General features: G+C 45.1%; 1 protein-coding gene across 1 annotated transcript; it reads right to left on the bottom strand.

The window, feature by feature from the left end:
• Positions 1-2,413: 2,413 nt before the first annotated feature.
• LOC123081994 (aspartate and glycine-rich protein-like) lies at positions 2,414-3,542 on the bottom strand. Its single transcript, XM_044504462.1, has one exon. The coding sequence runs from the start codon at positions 3,457-3,459 to the stop codon at positions 2,635-2,637; it is 825 nt and encodes a 274-aa protein (XP_044360397.1). The 5' UTR covers positions 3,460-3,542; the 3' UTR covers positions 2,414-2,634.
• Between the last annotated feature and the right edge of the window lie 15,762 nt (positions 3,543-19,304).

The following is a 19,304-nucleotide window of genomic DNA, read 5'->3' as shown; positions in this document are numbered from 1 at the left end:
AGGAGAATAGGCGCGGGCGAGCCGCTCCGCCACCGCCACGTCATCGCGCGGAGAATCTCCATCGAGCGGCCCGCGCATGCAGCCAATCATTGCGAGGCGCGGCGGGTGCATGCAGCCAACAGGCCCACCTGGCGCGACTGGCACGGGATCGTCTGCGGCTACAGACGGTGCGGCTGTGGATCCGCGCGCCACATCTGCGACCACAGGATCGGATGCGGCAACTCCTGTCTCCCCTCCAGGATCTTCTGCGACAAGTGGATCCGCACGCCCGCGTGTACAGCAGCAACCAGCCACATCCAAAGTCACAACTCGACTACAAAAAGGTATTAAAAAGCCAAAAATAAGGACTGATGGCACAATAAGGTATGGTATGCTGTGTATTTCAGGAGAGCCGACAAAACTAGATGATGCGCTTAGAGATCCAAAGTGGAAGAAGGCCATGGATGAGGAGTATACAACCCTGATAAAAAACAAGACATGGCGTTTGGTACCAAATCAAAGAGGTAAAAACATCATTGATTGTAAATAGGTGTATAGAATCAAAAAGAGGGCAGATGGCTCCATTGACAGGTATAAAGCACGTCTTGTTGCTAAAGGCTTTAAGCAGCGTTATGGTATTGATTATGAGGATACATTTAGTCCTGTAATAAAAGCTGCAACCATAAGACTTGTGCTAGCAATTGCTGTGTCTAGGGGATGGAGTCTGAGACAGCTAGACGTAAAGAATGCGTTTTTACATGATGTTCTGGAAGAGGAGGTCTACATGAGGCAACCACCAGGTTATGAAAACAGGCAAAAACCACATTATGTATGCAAACTTGACAAGGCTCTCTATGGCTTGAAACAAGCACCTAGAGCATGGTATTCCAGACTAAGTATGCAGTTGAAACATCTTGGCTTTGTTGCATCAAAAGCTGACACATCTCTCTTCATATACAATAAGGCAAATACAGTCATCTTTGTGCTCATATATGTTGATGACATTATAGTTGCAAGCTCTTCTCAGAATGCTACTAATGCTCTTTTGCGTGATCTAAGCTCAGAATTTGCCTTAAAGGATCTTGGTGATTTAAGTTTCTTTCTAGGCATTGAAGTTAAGAAGGTTCAGGATGGTATAGTGTTGAAACAAGAAAAATATGCCACTGAACTCTTGGCTCGGATGGGAATGAAGGATTGCAAGCCTTCCCCCACACTATTATCCTCATCAGAACAACTGTCAGCTTATGAAGGGGAACCACTTAATGAGAAGGAAAGCACCAGGTATAGAAGTGCTGTTGGAGCCTTGCAATACTTAACCTTGACACGGCGAGATATCTCATTTTCTGTTAACAAAGTATGTCAATATCTGCATGCTCCCACTTCTGCTCATTGGACAGCTGTCAAAAGGATCATAAGGTATGTGAAGCACACTATAGATTTGGGGCTGTGTTTTAAACCTTCCCATTCTACACTGGTTAGTGCTTTCTCTGATGCAGATTGGGCAGGCTGTAGTGATGATAGAAAATCCACAGGAGGATTTGCTGTTTTCTTTGGGTCTAACCTTATTTCATGGAGTGCCAGGAAACAAGCAACAGTGTCAAGGTCGAGTACTGAAGCTGAGTACAAGTCATTGGCAAATGCTACTGCAGAGATCATTTGGGTTGAGTCTTTGCTTGAGGAATTGGGTGTTAAGCAACGTCGTGCCTCATGCCTATGGTGTGATAACTTAGGTGCTACTTATTTAAGTGCTAATCCAGTTTTTCATGCCAGAACAAAGCACATTGAAATAGGCTTTCATTTTGTACGGGAAAGAGTTGCAGAGAAGAAACTGGAGATACGCTTTATTCCTTCAAAAGATCAAGTAGCTGATGGTTTCACCAAAGCCTTACCGTACAAGCCATTCGAAGCATTCAAGAACAATCTCAACCTAGGATAGGTAGTTCAGATTAAGGGAGGGTGTTAGACTTAGACATATATTCTGTTGTAATCTAAACTACTTATCTCTTCCTCTCCCTTGTAACCTCCTATCTCTTATCCTACCGAATCCTAGCGATCGGTAGATGACTTGTAAGCCACGGCAGGGGCGTTTCCTGCCCACGATCAATAAAGCCTCGCGGCTCCTCTATGGAGGAGTAGGAACGCTTCCACCAGATACATCTTACACGAAGAACAATCGGTGGAAGGGGACATGTATTATTGGACGGGTGGAAACCATGAAAGTGAAAAACTAACAAACTATCCTTTAGTAGTAGAGATCATTGGTTTCCATGCATTCCTTATATGTGGCTATCTAATCATTGTTTTTTCTGGTTTCTCTCCTCTCTTTGTTCTAATAATCTGTAACTGCAATTTTGTCCCTTGATTAATGATTTGTCAAACACGCATCATGCGTGTAGAAACAATACATAGATAGTACTTACTACTAAACTCCTTGTGAGGACAACATGTAGTATTATTATCAATTAGTCTGTCGGAATGGAAGCACATCGAAAAACTTTGAGGACAATACTAGGTAGAAAAACTATACCCGATCCATACGTGCTGCCTACCTAATTATCCATCTATGTAGACTGAAGAGCAAAACATCCACGTAATCGTAGAGAGGAAGCAGGGACAATGAGTGCAGTTAAACAAACGTGTGAACCGGCCAGTTGGCTACACGCCGCCGCAGCGGTAGACGATCCGGCACGTCCGCCCCACCCGGACGACGTACTTGTGCTGTGGCTTCACGAGGAACGGCGGCAGCCGCAGGAGCGCCTCGCACACACAGTCCTTCTGCACCTCCTGCAGCCACCGGCAGCAGTCGCGGTACGCCCGGAGCTCCTCGTCGTGGTGGTGCTCGTGGTTGTCGTTATCGTGGTCGTGGTCATCGTCGTCGTCATCATCATCATCATCATGTTCGTCGTCGTCGTCATGGTCGTCGTCGTGGTCGGGGTCCTCCTCGTGGTCATCATCATGGTCGGGGTCCTCCTTGTGGTCGTCGTCATGATCGGGGTCCTCATCACCGTCGCGCACACGCCCACGCCGGCCGCGTCCAGTACCACGAAGACGCCCACGCCCGCGTCCGCGCCCGCGCCCGCGGTGGGTGTGGTTGCCGCCATGGTGACCTGTGCCGTTTCTTGCAACGTGAACGCCGCTGCTGTCGTTGTTTGCCGCCATCAGGCCAAGGGACGAGATGTTGAAGACCGCCGCGTGGCCATGGCGTCCACGGAGGCGGCGGTCACCGTCACCGCCATGGTGCTCGTCATCGTCGTCGTCGTCGTCATCGTCGTCGTCGTCGTCGTCATCATCGTGGTGGTGGTGATGGTCGTCCTCCGGGGGGCTGGGCGGCAGGATGGAGCAAGCCTGACTAGCGATGGCGAACTGGCTGATGCAGAAGGCCTTGGCCTTGCCCTGCTGCGCGGCGACGGGAGCGAGGAGGGAAGGGAGAAAGAGGAGGACGGCGGCCAGCGCCGCGACTTGGGCCGCCAATGCCGCCATCTACTGAGTCGTGGCTACTATGTGGAGTGCCACACTAGTGCATGCCGGCCACTTCTTATAAAGATGTGTAACCAAGTCAGTAATGTGCATTAGAGAGGTTATTATTAAGTAGTTGGGGTTAAGGCCGGGTAGGGAGTGACCAGATCGATGGAGATGCACACAGCGTGGTGCATGGTTGTAATTAGTTAGGTGCTTCATAACGATGGCGTGCATATCCAGGATTGTTCAGCCATGTCCACCTTGTTTACATGCATGCATGCAGGCGTGCATTGTTGGTGACAGGCCAGTGACAATTTGGTTGTACAAAACTTTCTAAATTATTATCTTCGTCAATCTTTACACAAGTCCCCGTAATTTAGCATGTTTAGAGCTAGTTTGCACTTCTTAAGCTGTGTGACATTGTGTTTCTTCTTTTACCCCCGCTGGTTAAATGACAGAATGATAAGTACATATCGTACAATACAAATTGTCAAATCTCACCAGAAGCACCAAGCACCCAATGCTTTAGGAAACGGTAAAGATTACATCAAGTTTTCTGAACCACCGAATGACCAATGCCTCCACCAGAACCGGTTCAAAATTTATGAAAATTTATACACCCACTGATCCAAAATAAGGGTTGCGGTTTTGAACTAGTTTTGGAGTGGGGTTAGTTCAAACTGCAACACTTTTTATGGACCGAAGGTAGTACTATATAGTCTATTTTAGTCTAAATATCATAATAATTTCAGCAAATCTCTCTCTCTCTCTCCATATATATATACTACCTAAAAAGAACCTAAGGTTTGGTTTCACCCTTTACTATGTCCAACCACTTTGTATATGTTCTCCTTCCTTCCTTTTAATGACTTTTCTCCTCCCATCTTTAATTTCCTCCCACAATTCTTCCCTAAACCAACACATTTGTCCATGTCTTATTAACTTACCAAAAGAAGTACCACTTACTTTGATAAGTCAATAAGTTACCAAATAATTATTTAACAACAAGATGGTAGGTAAATAATGTTCATTGGAAACCAAAACTAGCTAAGATTTTAGCACACTAATGTAATAATAGTGGGCTATCACTGGTCAATCTATTAAAATATTTATGCCACCGTTACAACGTACGGCAAAAAAAAAATTGAGTGAAACGCACGGCAATTATCTAGTAGTCTTAAAGTAACATTAACTTGTTAGATATGTAGTCCAAGGTACATAGTAAAATTCATTTTGCAATTTTACAGGGGGTGCCCCACTAGATCTATCACTAGCCAGAATGAGTCATCGACACATTGGAATCGTCACCCGCTACAAGAGTCGGCCTCATCTTGACAATGACAGCCCGGGTGTCTTCGTGCATGTGCCCCTAAGGAGTAAGGACCATCACCCTTGAACTATAGTTGTCATCGTTGATCTCTTAAATTGATACGAAGCCCCTAACACTAGATTGCACAGCCCTGAAAGCACGATGAGAAATCTTAAACCACGATTAAGTTTTACTTCTTACCCTCGCTGGTGAAAAAGGCTACAAAATGTAACATTACCTAATGATTGCCAACAGTGTTGCGATAACCACTCCTGCAGGATGCTGCTAACGTGAGCCTATAATCAGAGACCCTTCGACGAAACTGCGTGCGATGCATTAATCGCAAATGGTGATGTAAAAAACCGTCAAAAAGATGCAAACCATTTGCGATGGTAGATACATAAAAAACGGTTCAGATTTTAGATGCGTGTGCGATGCGGTGCATACGGTTGATCCATACGAACTGCTTGCGGTGAGACAGAACAACAAAAACGGGCAGCCAGATCAAGGTGTGTGCGATATACGACATACAGTTCGCCCTGATAAACTGTTTCTGATGAGGTGGAACAAAAGAAACGGGCAGCCAGATGAAGGTGTGTGTGATATACGACATACAGTTCACTCGGATGAACTGTTTGTGATTAGGCAACACAAAAGAAACGGTCAGCCCGATGAATGTGTGTGCAATATACGGCATACAGTTCACTCGGATGAACTATTTGCATTGAGCCAAGAGAACAGAAACGGTTCAACTTAACAGTATGTGCTCCCACACTTTTCTTAATGAATTCTTTGACCCCTTGACTTCCTGGATATGGAAATCCTCTTGTACTATGAAAATCAAGGTGTTTGCTTGGATGCTCATTATGGACAAATTGAACACAAAGGATGTGGTGGAAAGGAGGCACTGGCATATGGACGATGGAAATTGTGTGCTTTGCCCTTTGCAAACAAGAGAAAATAGGGATCATCTCTTTTTTAATTGTAATTTCAGTGTGAGAGTGTGGAACTATCTGTCGATTGATTGATTGGTTCTCTGTAGATCCTCTGGAGATTCAATGACTGAATTGGTTGTCCAGGCTAGGAGGAGTTTTGACAAGCCTTTCTTCACTGAAGTAGTTTTTATTGCCCATTGGAATATTTGGATCATTAGAAATGCTAAAGTCTTCAGAAGTGGTTCGACCTTATTGTAGGAATCCTTCATGTCTCTATAGTAGGGATCGATGATGGCCTCGGTGAGGTGAAGCAGTGAGTCCTTCTCATGCTCGTTGTTGCCCCAGATCTTGTATTGGACCTGGATGTTGACAAGATTTTGGCAGGCGATGCTCGAATTCTTGAGCACCTTTACATCGTTGCTAATGTCCATTGTAGCGAACATGTGGTGGGGGCTATTGACAAACCTGGCGAAACACTCGCAAGGCCTTGTGGCTAGGAAATATTAGTAGATGAGGACGTGATTACGCACGCACACCTGGGCGATGACCACCTTGGGACGAGATCTGGCACGAGCGCTGGTGTACTCAAGGTCGAACCCGACAACTTTGTACTTCTCCTCAGCAAGCAACAACTCCATGATGTGGATACAGTGCTCCACCTAGGCCTGGTTGTTGGTGTACACCACCGAGAGCTCTATGAACCTTCTGTGGGTGTCCACCACGGCATGCATGGTGAACTGCTGCTCGTTGTTGGCAGCTGGTCGGAGCGCCATTGGAGCCGCGGAGGATACCCTCTAAGAATTTGTCATGGTGGGTGTGCTTCTTGCAATAGTGGTGCGCGGTCGAAAGGTGGAAGAGACACAAGGGTTAAATGGCCGCTATAATAAATGGGGGCCGGCCGGCCTATAGTCATCACGTCCTGTCACCGCGTTCATAACGGAGGATTCCAGTGCACGCTCGAGAACACCGCACGCGTTCCGTTTGACCACGCATGTGCTCGAAGAGGCGCCAAATGTATCATCGGTGAGCATGTTCCTGTGCAACCACGCAGTTTACCACGCAAGCTTCCCACTCGGCTAGTTTGGGCATGCGTCGTTTAGAAGAGGGACAAATCGTGGGCGTTTATTGGCAAAAAATATTGTAAAAATGAAGTATGTGGAATGGCTTCGGTCTTAATTTTACCCGTGGGTGATGAGGTCAAAGTTACACAGAAGGGTGATGATGGACACTCGAGTCCGATAATTAATTCTATGCTCTATAGAGCACACGGTTGAAGAAACCAACTATGTGCAATAATGTCGAGGATCGCAGTCGAGTAAGCTATACAGATCGTGTGTTATGACATCGACAAGGTAAACACATTCGTGAATGGTTAATAAAATCTAAGTCCATTGCATATTAAGGTCAAAATAGTGCTACCAATATACGAGTCTCATACGATGCCATTTCAACGATTATACCACAAAAGATCAAAATATTACAAGGTTCAAATTCTAGAGTTATATGGCTCCAATTCAAGGATTACAAGATTCAAACTGATATTAGAAATGAAATTCAGCTTATCCGCTGCAAACGCCTGATGACCCACAATTATAGGGGATCAATCGTAGTCCTTTCTGTAAGTAAAAGTGTCGAACCCAACGAGGAGTAGAAGGAAATGACAAGTGTTTTTTAGCAAGGTATTCTCTACAAGCACTGAAATTATCAGTAACAGATACTTTGTGATAAGATAATTCATAATGGGTAACAAGTAAATAAAGTAACTAAGGTGCAGCAAGGTGGCCCAATCATTTTTGTAGCAAAGAACAAGCATGGACGTACTCTTATATAAAGCAAAGCGCTCTCGAGGAAACATGGGAATTGTTGTCTAGCTAATTTTCATCATGCTCATATGATTCGCATTCGTTACTTTGATAATTTGTTATGTGGGTGGGTCGGTGCTTGGGTGCTGCCCTTCCTTGGACAATGATGAGGACACCCCTAGTCTTTTGCCATCCTTTTCCATTGATGATGTTGCAGGACATGACAAGTCCAATGAAATAAGAATTGGACCAATTACAAGAGCACGTGCAAAACTACTTGAACAACACATGAATTCACTCTTAGTTGAATATAACATTTGTGTTATTCAGAATTTTATATTGCCTAAGTCTTTGCATGTAGCGACCCGACCTCAGACGGTCAAGTCTCTGTGCTTAAGTGTCATCCCTGGATCAGTATGCTGACACACACAGTACTCGAGGATTTATAACAGAGGTAAATCACATATATAAAGTAACATAAATACTATTACCTCAATCCAAATAGCGGAAGTGCAACAAGGTTGTGGGTTCCCATCAACACCAACGGCAAAGTTGAGTGTAGGAATGGTAACCCTAACGTATCACTTACTCATCGTAAGTTTCCTGCAACATGAGACGTTGCAGCCACAAAGGGTCAGTACATTGAATGTACTGGCAAATTCACACCATAGGATAATGATGAATAATAGCTATCACTACATGCATATTTGGCTGGTGGAAAGCTCTAAGTTTATTTTTGCATAAAGCCAATTTTTCCCTACTACAAAGGAATATATTTTATTTAACTACAAGGTTTGTTGAAAACATTGAGAAGGTTCCTCAAACTCAATCCCAAATTAATAATCATCAACCCAACCAATTTATTTAAGTAAAGTGTTGAGATCAACATGATGATTCAAGAACCAGATACTCAAGATGTCCATAACCGGGGACTCGGCTAACCATGATTAGTTTATACACTCCGCAGAGGTTCGCGCACTTTTCCCCCCAAGATTCGATCTCCTCCGTTGGATTTCTCGCACTATAGGGTGTTTGAGAAACTGATGACCGAGACACAGTCTTTCATAAGCATTAACTCTTTACCCTGTGTGGACAGTTACACCTACCTTCCCCTACATCTGCTAGCCCACCATTGAAAGAGGTCACGCAACATACTCAACTATGCCAGAGCCCATAATGGCTTGTGTCTGCACACAAAAGTTTATAGCATGAATAATCTTATGATCCCTTTGAGCCTAGGTGGCATTCCATAGGGTGATCACACGGGTAATCTGGGATCCCCTTGGGCAAGCACTGGGTTCTCCAGGTGCCCAGGCAGACCACTGGGTGCTCCAGGGTGCCCCGACCATTCCACCCAGATGTGTATTAAAGTAGCCACCTTAAGTTAACCATTAATAATAACATCTCAGATCTGTCATGAATCACTCAAACCAAACCACGTCTACGACCATAGCATAGGAGTATAAGCATAACGTAGTAACTCCCAGGGTTTGAATGCAAGACAATAGGTTCCTACCTCATCAACTACATCCCAATACCCACATGTTATCAAATCCTAACCATGCACTGCTTGAGGGTTGAAAATAATGCATAAAAACTAGGTATGAAAGGGATATAATCAAAGTGTGAACTTGCCTATACTGTTGATGTAGATGATTCACACTCATAACTCTTGAGAGTTCTACTCGTCACACACCAGTCAATCTACCGTAAGCAAGCAACAGTAACCACACATAAGCAATCATGCAAAAAGAATTGAAGAAAAGATCTCGAAAAGCTTCGAAAACAAGAGAATAGCTCTTGCAACAGAAAATTGGGTGAATTTTGCCTTATCAGAAAGTTTAGGTCAAGACCTTCGATTTGCAAAAAGAATCATGTCAAACGAAGTTATAAAACTCGAGTTATGATCAAACGAAGTTCAATTACAAAACGGTTTGAAAATCAAATTTTAAACTTTCAAAAATATGTTTAAGTTGTTTTACTGGATAGAGGGGATCATAACGAAGAAGTGGGCGTTGGTTTTGTTGGATTTGGACAAACGAGTAAAAAGTAGTGACCGATTGAAGTACTGGACTAATGTGTAAATATGATATTCACTGATGGGTCCCTGGCCGAAATCTAAAATAAAAAGAAAAAAATCCTATCGAACGAATGTTCGCTACAGAACCCTACAGAACGAAAATCGTTCGCTGCATAGACATAACCAGTGAACGTTCGCAAATTAAAACTAACTAAAAAGAAAACCGAATTTAAAAGGAAAAATCGACGAAAACCGGATCGGGCGGCGGTTATACCGGTTTGCGGCGGTTTGGCGGTTTTCGCGAGAAAACCGGCGGCGCCGAGGACGAACTCTGGTGACAGCGGGCTGTGGCAGCGAAGCGGCTCCGGCGGGCGAGCGGCGTGGCGCGGAGGCGAGCGCGCGGCGAGGTGGCGGAGGGGCGTGGCCCGGGCGCGAAGGCGGCGACTGCGGCGCGGGGATGTGAGGAGGCGGCGGCGGCGGATCTCGTCGAGCAGCGGCGGTTGTGTGCAGCGAGTGCGGGGCGAGGAGTGGCGGCGGAGGGGGCGGCTTCTTGGAAGAGGGGGCAAGGCGGCGGCGGAGGTGGCCGGGTAGGCCACGGGGGCGTGCTGGCTCGGGACTTCGTCCCGAGGTCGGAGAAGGGCAGTGCGGTGCGCTGGGCTGGGCCTGGCTGGCTAGTTGGGCCGGCCCAGTCGGGGCCGGAGGAAGTTTTTTTAAGATAAATAAAAAGAATAAAACAAAACAAAACAAACTATAAATGCTATATAGCCATATTATATATCAAAATTTTGAGAAAAAGATTTTCTAAAACATGAACATTTTTCTAGTGCCCAATAAAATCCATAAAATTTTAAATAAAGCAAAGAGTGCTACTAATGCAATAAAACCCAATAAAAATCATTTTAAAAATACCAAAATGATTTCAAATGTATTTCTCTTCAATTTTCTATTGTAGGGAATCACCCTATTTTCCATATATTTTATCTTTGGAGAAAAATAATTTGAATAAAACCTAAATAACTCCAAATTGAATATAATTTCTAAAAGGATTTTAAATTTGATCCTTTTAAATTTCCAACTCATATTTCATATGTTTTGAAGAAGTCATTTTATCTTCTCTCATGAAAATCATTGAGTTGCTTGAAGTTTCTGAATTTAAAATATTTCCAAATGAAATTGAAATCTTTTCAAACCCCTTTTTCATTTAATTAAATGGATGAAATCATGTCATCTTCTCTCTAGGGTTTTGTTTCTGAAAAGAATTTGAATTCATGGAGATCATAAAAAATGAAAGTTTTGGGATGTCATTTTATTCCCTCTCATTTAACTTTCAAAACGTTTTGAATTTCACTCAATTTCACACAAGCAACCAAACCACAATCAAACAATCAATCAAATATATTTATTTAATGTAACATTTCAAAATTTAGAATTTTGGGATGTTAAATTGCATGTTTGTATGATCAGATTTGAAGAGAAGACAAGGTTGGCACCTGGAGATGAAGATTTGCAGCAAGAAGAACGTCTATTGATGTCTAATATCAACAAGTGCAGAGGGAGGAGAGGGAGGCGGGTGCACAACATAAACAGAAGGAAAATCAGAACCGGACTCGGATTGACAGCGAGGAGGCCCGCAATTGATATACGTGCAGAATCCGTGTCTGTGCTCCAAATAAGGCATTTAAATACACTTTGGAAAGCTTGACTCGTGTGCTTTCAAAATTGTATACTCGCAGCCCGCGATTCACGGTGACCAAGTCGCAGTCCCCAAAACAATACGATAGTTGTTGCTGCCAGTTTTCTAGATAGATTCGTTTAAGTTACGAGAGTTAGAGATATCTTGGTTTTTGACCCCAACATTATGTTGGACGTCCAGGGGTCTTTATATACCCTTGTAAGTCGTGGATTTTAGGGTTAGACCACGTTTTGATTAAACTCATATCAGACTGAATTGCTTTAAGCATTCCTCTGTACTCATACTCCTCTTTGCATCGATGAGGAATATTTACCTACACCAAATTTGTTTCGATAGGGTGTATTTGCTACTAAAAGTCAAGTGCTATCTGTCGTTCCATTGGGAATTGGGAGATTGCAGAACCGCTTCGTGGTCGGCGGCTACGTGCGCAAGTGTGTGGTGTTGCGAATATCCATAGGGTTGAAGATCTGTTGCATTGGCAACAGGGGAACAGCCGGAGAGTTCGAGAGCATCTCACAAGTTATCGAGCAAGTTCATCATCGACATCATCCGCTCACTGAGAAGATCGGGCCACCCCTTATCATCTTGATTAGATTAACTATATGAATCAGATTGTGTTTCCTTTGATAACCATAGTTAGACTTTCTTCTTTTGCATAACACTTTCCTATTGAGACTAGCATATCCTTTGCTCTACGGGCTGCTCATATAGGAATTTGGAGAGTGCATATTTTGTTTTGGCAAAATCAGATTGGTTACTAATTACTCGGGCTACTGATAAAAAAAGAGAGAAAGAAAAAAAGAGAGAGAAAGAAAAAGAATACGACAAAAAAGGAGGAAAAGAAAGCTACACTTGAAAGTTGCATATATTTTTGAAGAGTTTGTTCAGTTTTTCTGCCACGTTCATTGCACTAGTAGAATGAGCAATCTTGTGACCGTATAAATTGAGAGATTTGTTAGGGTCTCTCATGTGCATTTGCAACACGAGCATTACTCCGACATTCCAGAATTTTGAGCTCAGTTTCAGAGTTGCATTTGCCCCACTTATCTCCACCGTGTGTGTGTTTCTGTGGGTCTTTTTATCATACCATCAGCACTAGGATTTGTGAATTGGTGTTGATAGGTATTCCAACCAAGCTCCACCATATACCCTGGTTTGTTGTGTGATAGTTTTCACCCTCGGTATTCGCTACATCACATCCATGCACGTTCTGCCCATACAAGTTGGTAAGCTTTTCTAATTCACTTTGGAATGGTAAGATACCTTGTTTTCTTTCAGTTTTGAGTGAGTTGAGAGTTTTTCACATACACTATATTTTCTGTGAGTACTAATCACCTAATCATGTCCGACGAGTCTTTTGATGAATAGCAGAAAAAGGATCCTAAATCCGCAGTGCATTGGAATGAATATGAAGCTCTTCGTGATCATCTTCAGCAACAAATTCAGTGTGCAACCGATCCTATAAATGAGAATGTGCAGAACATGGAGTTGGACCTAAAGGATGCCACAGAAACCATCACAGCAACACAACGGCAAGTTACTCAAATTCAGGGGACTCTAGTTACCTTGCAGCAAGCTTTGGCTGCGTTGCACCAGTCCGTTGATCGCCAACAAAATCAGTACGTGATGATGATGATGGTGAACCTAGTGTTCATGGTGGTAATGATGGTGTTGCAGCTGCTAATGCTGCCAATGTACAATGTGCTGCAGCACGTTGTGCACAATTACAGCAAGCTAATCGGGATGGGCAAGCTCCACACGAGCCGGTTGTTGCTGGCCAAGATGGTGGTCATGGTAATGGAGGTCGTGCTAGTGGCCGTGCTGGTGCCATGCCTGTAGGCCGTGGATTTGGTCCTCTTGGTGCGTGTCATTGATTTGATGATGATGCTTTTGCATAACCAACCAACTGTGATGATGATGGACTGGGCAAACCAAAGTTCACCATCCCCAAGTTTGTTGGTTCTACTGATGTTGAAGAGTGAGGGAGTCCTGGATTAGGGGGTCCCTGGGCGTCCGGGCTATGTGACATGGGCCGGACTGATGGGCCATGAAGATACAAGATAGAAGGCCTTCCCCCGTGTTCGGATGGGACTCTCCTTTGCATGGATGGCAAGCTTGGCATTTTGATATGAAGATTCCTTTCTCCGTAACCGATGATACGTGTCCAACGTATCTATAATTTTTGATTGTTCCATGCTATTATATTATCTGTTTTGGATGTTTAATGGGCTTTATTATACCTTTTTATATTATTTTTGGGACTAACCTACTAACCAAAGGCCCAGTGCAAATTGCTGTTTTTTGCCTATTTCAGTGTTTCGCAGAAAAGGAATAGCAAACAGAATCCAAACGAAATGAAACCTTCGGGAGAGTTATTTTTGGAACAAACGTGATCTAGGAGACTTGGAGTGGACGCCAAGAAAGAAGCGAGGAGTCCACGAGGTAGGAGGGTGCGCCCCCACCCTCGTGGGACCCTCGCAGCTCCTATATATACCCATATACCCCGAAAACATCCAGGAGCACCACGAAACCCTATTTCCACCGCCGCAACCTTCTGTACCCATGAGATCCCATGTTGGGGAGTTTTTCGGTGCTCCGCCGGAGGGGGAATCGATCACGGAGGGCTTCTACAGCAACACCATAGCCTCTCCGATGATGTGTGAGTAGTTTACCACAGACCTTCGGGTCCATAGTTATTAGCTAGATGGCTTCTGTAAGGGCATATTTATCCCTAAGGTGTTTTGGTGATTGATGACAATGCTTTTGCGGACTAATCGTGTGCCTTGAGTTTCCCAGACGTTTCATCGCTAGGCACAAGACGGTTTGGTGCCCCTCAAAGACTATTAAAGATGGCGTTTTTCTACGTTTCTTTTTGGTAGATTTGAGTCGTAGGAAAGCCGTACTATTAAGAGGGGGTCCGCGTCGGAAAGGTTCGGGTGGAATCATCACGTACACGTTTTCTTCCTTGTCTCCTCCTTTCCCATTCGCATTGGAGCATCCTCCGTTTATCCTATTTGCTTTGTCCTGGTTGCTGATGATGGGCTTGTGGTAGTACTGCTCCCTGGAGCGGTAGTACCGTAGGCACCTGCGGTAGTACCGTACTTCGGCACGGTAGTACCGCAGGAGCCCTCGATAGTACCGCTCCTCTGGAGCCGTAGTACCGTGGCCCCCAGGCCAAGTGCCGCTTCATCGCAGTAGTAGGGGCGGATGTAATTTTTTACATCCGCGCCTCCGCGGTAGTACCGCACCCCGTGCACGGTAGTACCGCGCACGGCCTGGCTCAGCTGCCAGGCGGTACTACCGCTCCTCAGTGGCAGTACTGTGTCAGATTGTGCATCGTCTGTTTTCTAGCGAAAGTAGGCATGGATGTATTTTTATTCATCCGCGCTCTTCCCAGGCTAGGAGTTTCCTGCCTTGTGCTACAGGTCTGCCCTACCTCTTGTTGCTGCTGCGGTAGTACCGCGGTCCCTCACGGTAGTGCCGCATGGCCTTGCGGTAGTACCACTGGTCAGGGGCGGAAGTACCACATGGCCTTACGGTAGTACCGCTAGTCAGGGGCGGTAGTACCGCATGTCGCGGGCTGGTTAGGTGGATAATGGTTGGATTTTGCCCACAACTATATAAGGTGTGTCTTCTTCCTCTAGTTGACTACCTCTTCCAACCCTAAGCTCCATTTTTGCTCCAAGCTCCATTTTCGCCCGATCTCACTCCCTAGCCAATCAAACTTGTTGATTTGCTCAGGAGTGGTTGAGAAGGCCCCGGTCTACACTTCCACCAAGAGAAATTTGATTCCCCCCACTAATCCCTTGCGGATCTTGTTACTCTTGGGTGTTTGAGCACCCTAGACGGTTGAGGTCACCACGGAGCCATAGTCCATTATAGTGAAGCTTCGTGGTGTCGTTGGGAGCCTCCAATTAAGTTGTGGAGATTGCCCCAACCTTGTTTGTAAAGGTTCAGTCGCCGCGTCCAGATGCACCAATAGTGGAATCATGGCATCTCGCATTGTGTGAGGGCATGAGGAGAATACGGTGGCCCTAGTGGCTTCTTGGGGAGCATTGTGCCTCCACACCGCTCCAACGGAGATGTACTTCCCTTCGAAGGGAAGGAACTTCAGTAACACATCCTCGTCTCCACCGGCTCCACTCTTGGTTATCTTGTGCCTTTACTTCTGCAAACTTATTTGTGATATATCTCTTGCTTGCTTGTGTACTTATCATTGTTGCATCATATAGGTTGCTAACTTAGTTGCACATCTAGACAACCTACTTTGATGCAAAGTTTAAATTGTTAAAGAAAAGCTAAAAATTGTTAGTTGCCTATTCACCCCCCTCTAGTCAACTATATTGATCCTTTCAATTGGTATCAGAGCCTCGTCTCTTTATTAAGGACTTTACCATCCAAAGAGTACGGTTGACGTTGTAGAAGGTGAGGAGGAGCACTCCGGTGCGAATCCGGTAACTTCTACTAGAGATGGGGGAACCGCGGTCTCTCGTGAGGAGTTCAATGTGGCGTTGGACACATTGAAAACCTCCATGACGACCGAGGTCAAAGGCATGTTTAATGAATTCTTAGAAGGGCTTAAACTTTCCACCGCACCGTTGGAAGTGGGTGATCCCGCCAACAAGGTGACGAATGCTACCTCTGACAAAGGGGAAGCTACTAGCGAGAAATCCCTTCCTTCTACTGGTAAAAGTGGCACCGGCATCTTTGCCCATGTGGAACCTCCACTTGTCTATGGTGGACCTCTCCCTCCCATTCATTTGAATCATGCCGGCCCGGCCCCTAAGATTGAGAAGAATGTAGAATTTGATTCTTGGGTCTATCGTTTTAAGCGTCATTTAAATCATGTGAACACTAACCGTTGGAGAATCATTGAAGAAGGTTTCTATCCGCATGACCGAAGCAACTTCGCTCCTAGAGAAGCCGTGGATAATCAATTCAATGAGAATGCTCTCTTCATCATTCAAGAAGCTATCCCACCCGAAGACCTTCCTCATCTCCGGCCCTACTCCTTGGCCAAAGATGCTTGGCGCCAAGTGGTTTCCCTCTACCGGGGAAGCACAAGCATTCAACGCTGCAACTATGAAGTGGTGCAAGATGAAGCCGATGAGTTTGCAATGGAAGAAGATGAAGAACCTCGTGAGCTCTATCGGAGGGTAACCGAACTCGCGGTCTCGCTCCGAGATCATGGAAGCAACGACAGGATGACAATTGGATCAAGCACAAATTCCTCAAGGCAATGATGCCCTACCACAAAGCCATGTCCTCCGTCATTCGTCAAAGGCCGAACTTCCACACCTTGTCCTCAAGTGATGTGTTGGATGAGTTCGTTGCTATGAGCATCTTGAACAATACCACCGACAATGCGGTACTTCGCTCTCAAAGAGTAAAGAAACCCAACCTTGCTCTAAACGCCAAGGTTAGTATGGAGGAAGAGGATGAAGAGGAAGAAGAGGAGAGCAACCTCGAAGATACGAAGTATGCCTATCATGAACACATGGCCCTTGCTTCAAGGCAATTTTGGAGCAAGAAGAACTCAAGGCCCAACTTCAACAAGAACAATTCAAGTGGCACAAAGGGCAAACAAAGAGTGAGGACTTGTTTCAATTGTGGCAATGTAAGCCACTTTGTTGCAGAGTGCCCTTATGAGAAGAGGGAAGACAATGGTGGCAAGCTCATCCGAAAGGACAAGGCCAAGTCATTCCCCAACAAGAGCAACTTCACCAAGAAGACTCCTCCCAATGCATTGGTGGTACAAGAAGAGTACAATGAGGATGATGACGATGATGAAGATGGTGAGTCGGTTGCCATGGCCTCCGTTGCCATTGCGACGACTCCACGGGTGTCTCTCTTCGACTCACCCAATGAGAGCATCACCGCCAAGTGCCTCATGGCTAAATCCACCAACAAGGTAACCCCCAACATCAAAACTACCATCATTAATCATCCTTCTTTGATGGATAGCATTGATGAACATGAGGGAACTAATGTGGAGGTGAATGAGTTTGAGGCCTTTATGGGTAAACTCATGGGTAAATCCAAGAAGCACTTTGTCGCTCTCTTGGAACAACTTGGTGAAGCCAATGACATGATCAAGGCTCACGAAGATACCATCTCTAAGATGGTGGGGCATAGTCATGACTATGCCGATGAGATTTCAGATCTTTGCAATGCTCTTGAGGAAGAGTGTGGTCTTCGTTTGGCTCTTGAGGAGTCTCACAACGATGATCATGCTAAATTAAAGAAAGATCTTGATCATGCTCTTGTTGTTTCTCATGTGCTAAACCCCGAGAAGGCAAAGCTTGGGGTTGATCTTGCTAGACAAAAAGAGGAGTTTGACATTCTCGATAAGGCTCACAAAGTCTTGAAGGGTGTTCTTGCTACCCTCAAGGAGTCTCATGATCAACTCCAAGTGAAGCTAACCAAGGAGAAAGCCACATTTCCTCGTATGGTGTTAATTGATAATGCAAATGCTACTAACCCTTGTTGTGAGCATGTGCATCTTATTTAGGAGAATGTTAAGTTGAAGCAGCAACTTGAGAAAGGCCTTGTGTCATGCATACAAGGTGAGAAGAACCTAAATGACCTTTTGAGAAATCAAAAGGAAGTTGTGGCCAACGAGGGGATTGGGTTCGCACCCAAGCCCAAGAACAAGAAGAAGGATAACAAGACCAAACGACCTCCTCCTCTCAAGCAAACTTTTGTGAAGGAGGGAGAGAGTGCTTCCAAGGAGAAGAAGAACAATGCGAAGGGTGGCGGCATCAAAAAGGGCAATGCCACCCCTCCCAACAAAGCCGGTGACTTTAATCCTTCTTATGTGTTATGTCGTGCTTGTGATGGGCATGTCTATGCCAAATTTGTTGGTTCTCCTCATGAGTACATTGAATGGTCTATTTGGGTTCCTAAGACCCTTGTTACTAACATCAAAGGACCCCTTACAAAATGGGTACCTAAAACCAAGCATTGATCTCTTGTAGGTGTTTTCTTCTGGTGGGGGATCATGGTTGCTCGATAGTGGAGCTACAAATCATATGACCGGAAGCAAGGACTTGGTGGTGGATGTGCGCAAGATTCCATCTATGCCCACCAATGTCGAGTGGGGTGATGCCTCATCTTCTAAGGTATTGGGACTTGTCAAGGTTGTCATCTCTCATGATCTCACGATCGAGAAGGTCATGCTTGTTGAGTCCCTTGCATACAATTTACTTTCCGTTCGTCAACTTGCAATCATGGGCTTTGCCACTTTCTTTGATATTGATACGGTGGCCCTCTTGTGGATCAAGACTCTTAAAGTAGCCTTTGTTGGGCATATCGAGAATGCTCTATATGTGATTAACTTTTCGGAGCGACCCACTAAGACCGCGACGTGCCTAATGGCTAAAGTTGATGTGGGATGGCTTTGGCATCTCCGTTTAGCCCATGTCAATATGAGATCTTTGCAAAGTCTTCTCAAGGGGGACCATGTCCGTGGACTAACAAATGTTAGTTTTGCTAAAGATCGTGCTTGCAGTGCTTGTATCGAAGGAAAGCTTCATGAGAAGGCTCACCCTCCCACGACTAACATTTACTCGAAGAGGCCTTTGGAGCTCCTTCACTTGGATCTCTTTGGTCCTCCATCCTTTGATAGTCTTGGGGGTAGGAAGTACTGCTCGGTGATTGTGGATGACTATTCAAGATATACTTGTGTGTATTTCTTCAAGAGGAAGAGCGAGACCCAACAAACCGTCATTGACTTTGCAAATGAAGCACAACGTCAACACAATGCAAAGATCTTGACAATAAGAAGTGACAACGGCACCAAGTTCAAGAACTACACCTTGGATGAGTTTCTTAGTGATGAGGGGATCAAGCATCAATATTCCGCACCCTACACCCCTCAACAAAACAGTGTTGCGGAGAGGAAGAACCGGACGTTGATGGATGCAGCAAGGACCATGATGGCGGAGTTCAAGTCTCCATACAACTTTTGGGCCGAAGCCATCAACACCGCATTTCATGCATCCAATCGTCTCTACCTCCGCAAGGGCTTGAACAAGACTCCATATGAGATACTCACCGGTAACAAGCCCAACCTCAAGTACTTTGGTGTTCGGGTGTAAGTGTTTCA

The sequence above is a fragment of the Triticum aestivum genome, chromosome 4A (genome assembly GCF_018294505.1).
Source record: "Triticum aestivum cultivar Chinese Spring chromosome 4A, IWGSC CS RefSeq v2.1, whole genome shotgun sequence".
Taxonomy (NCBI): Eukaryota; Viridiplantae; Streptophyta; class Magnoliopsida; order Poales; family Poaceae; genus Triticum; species Triticum aestivum.
The sequence above is the reverse complement of the archived record's forward strand: the minus strand, read 5'-3'. Positions and strand labels throughout refer to the sequence as shown.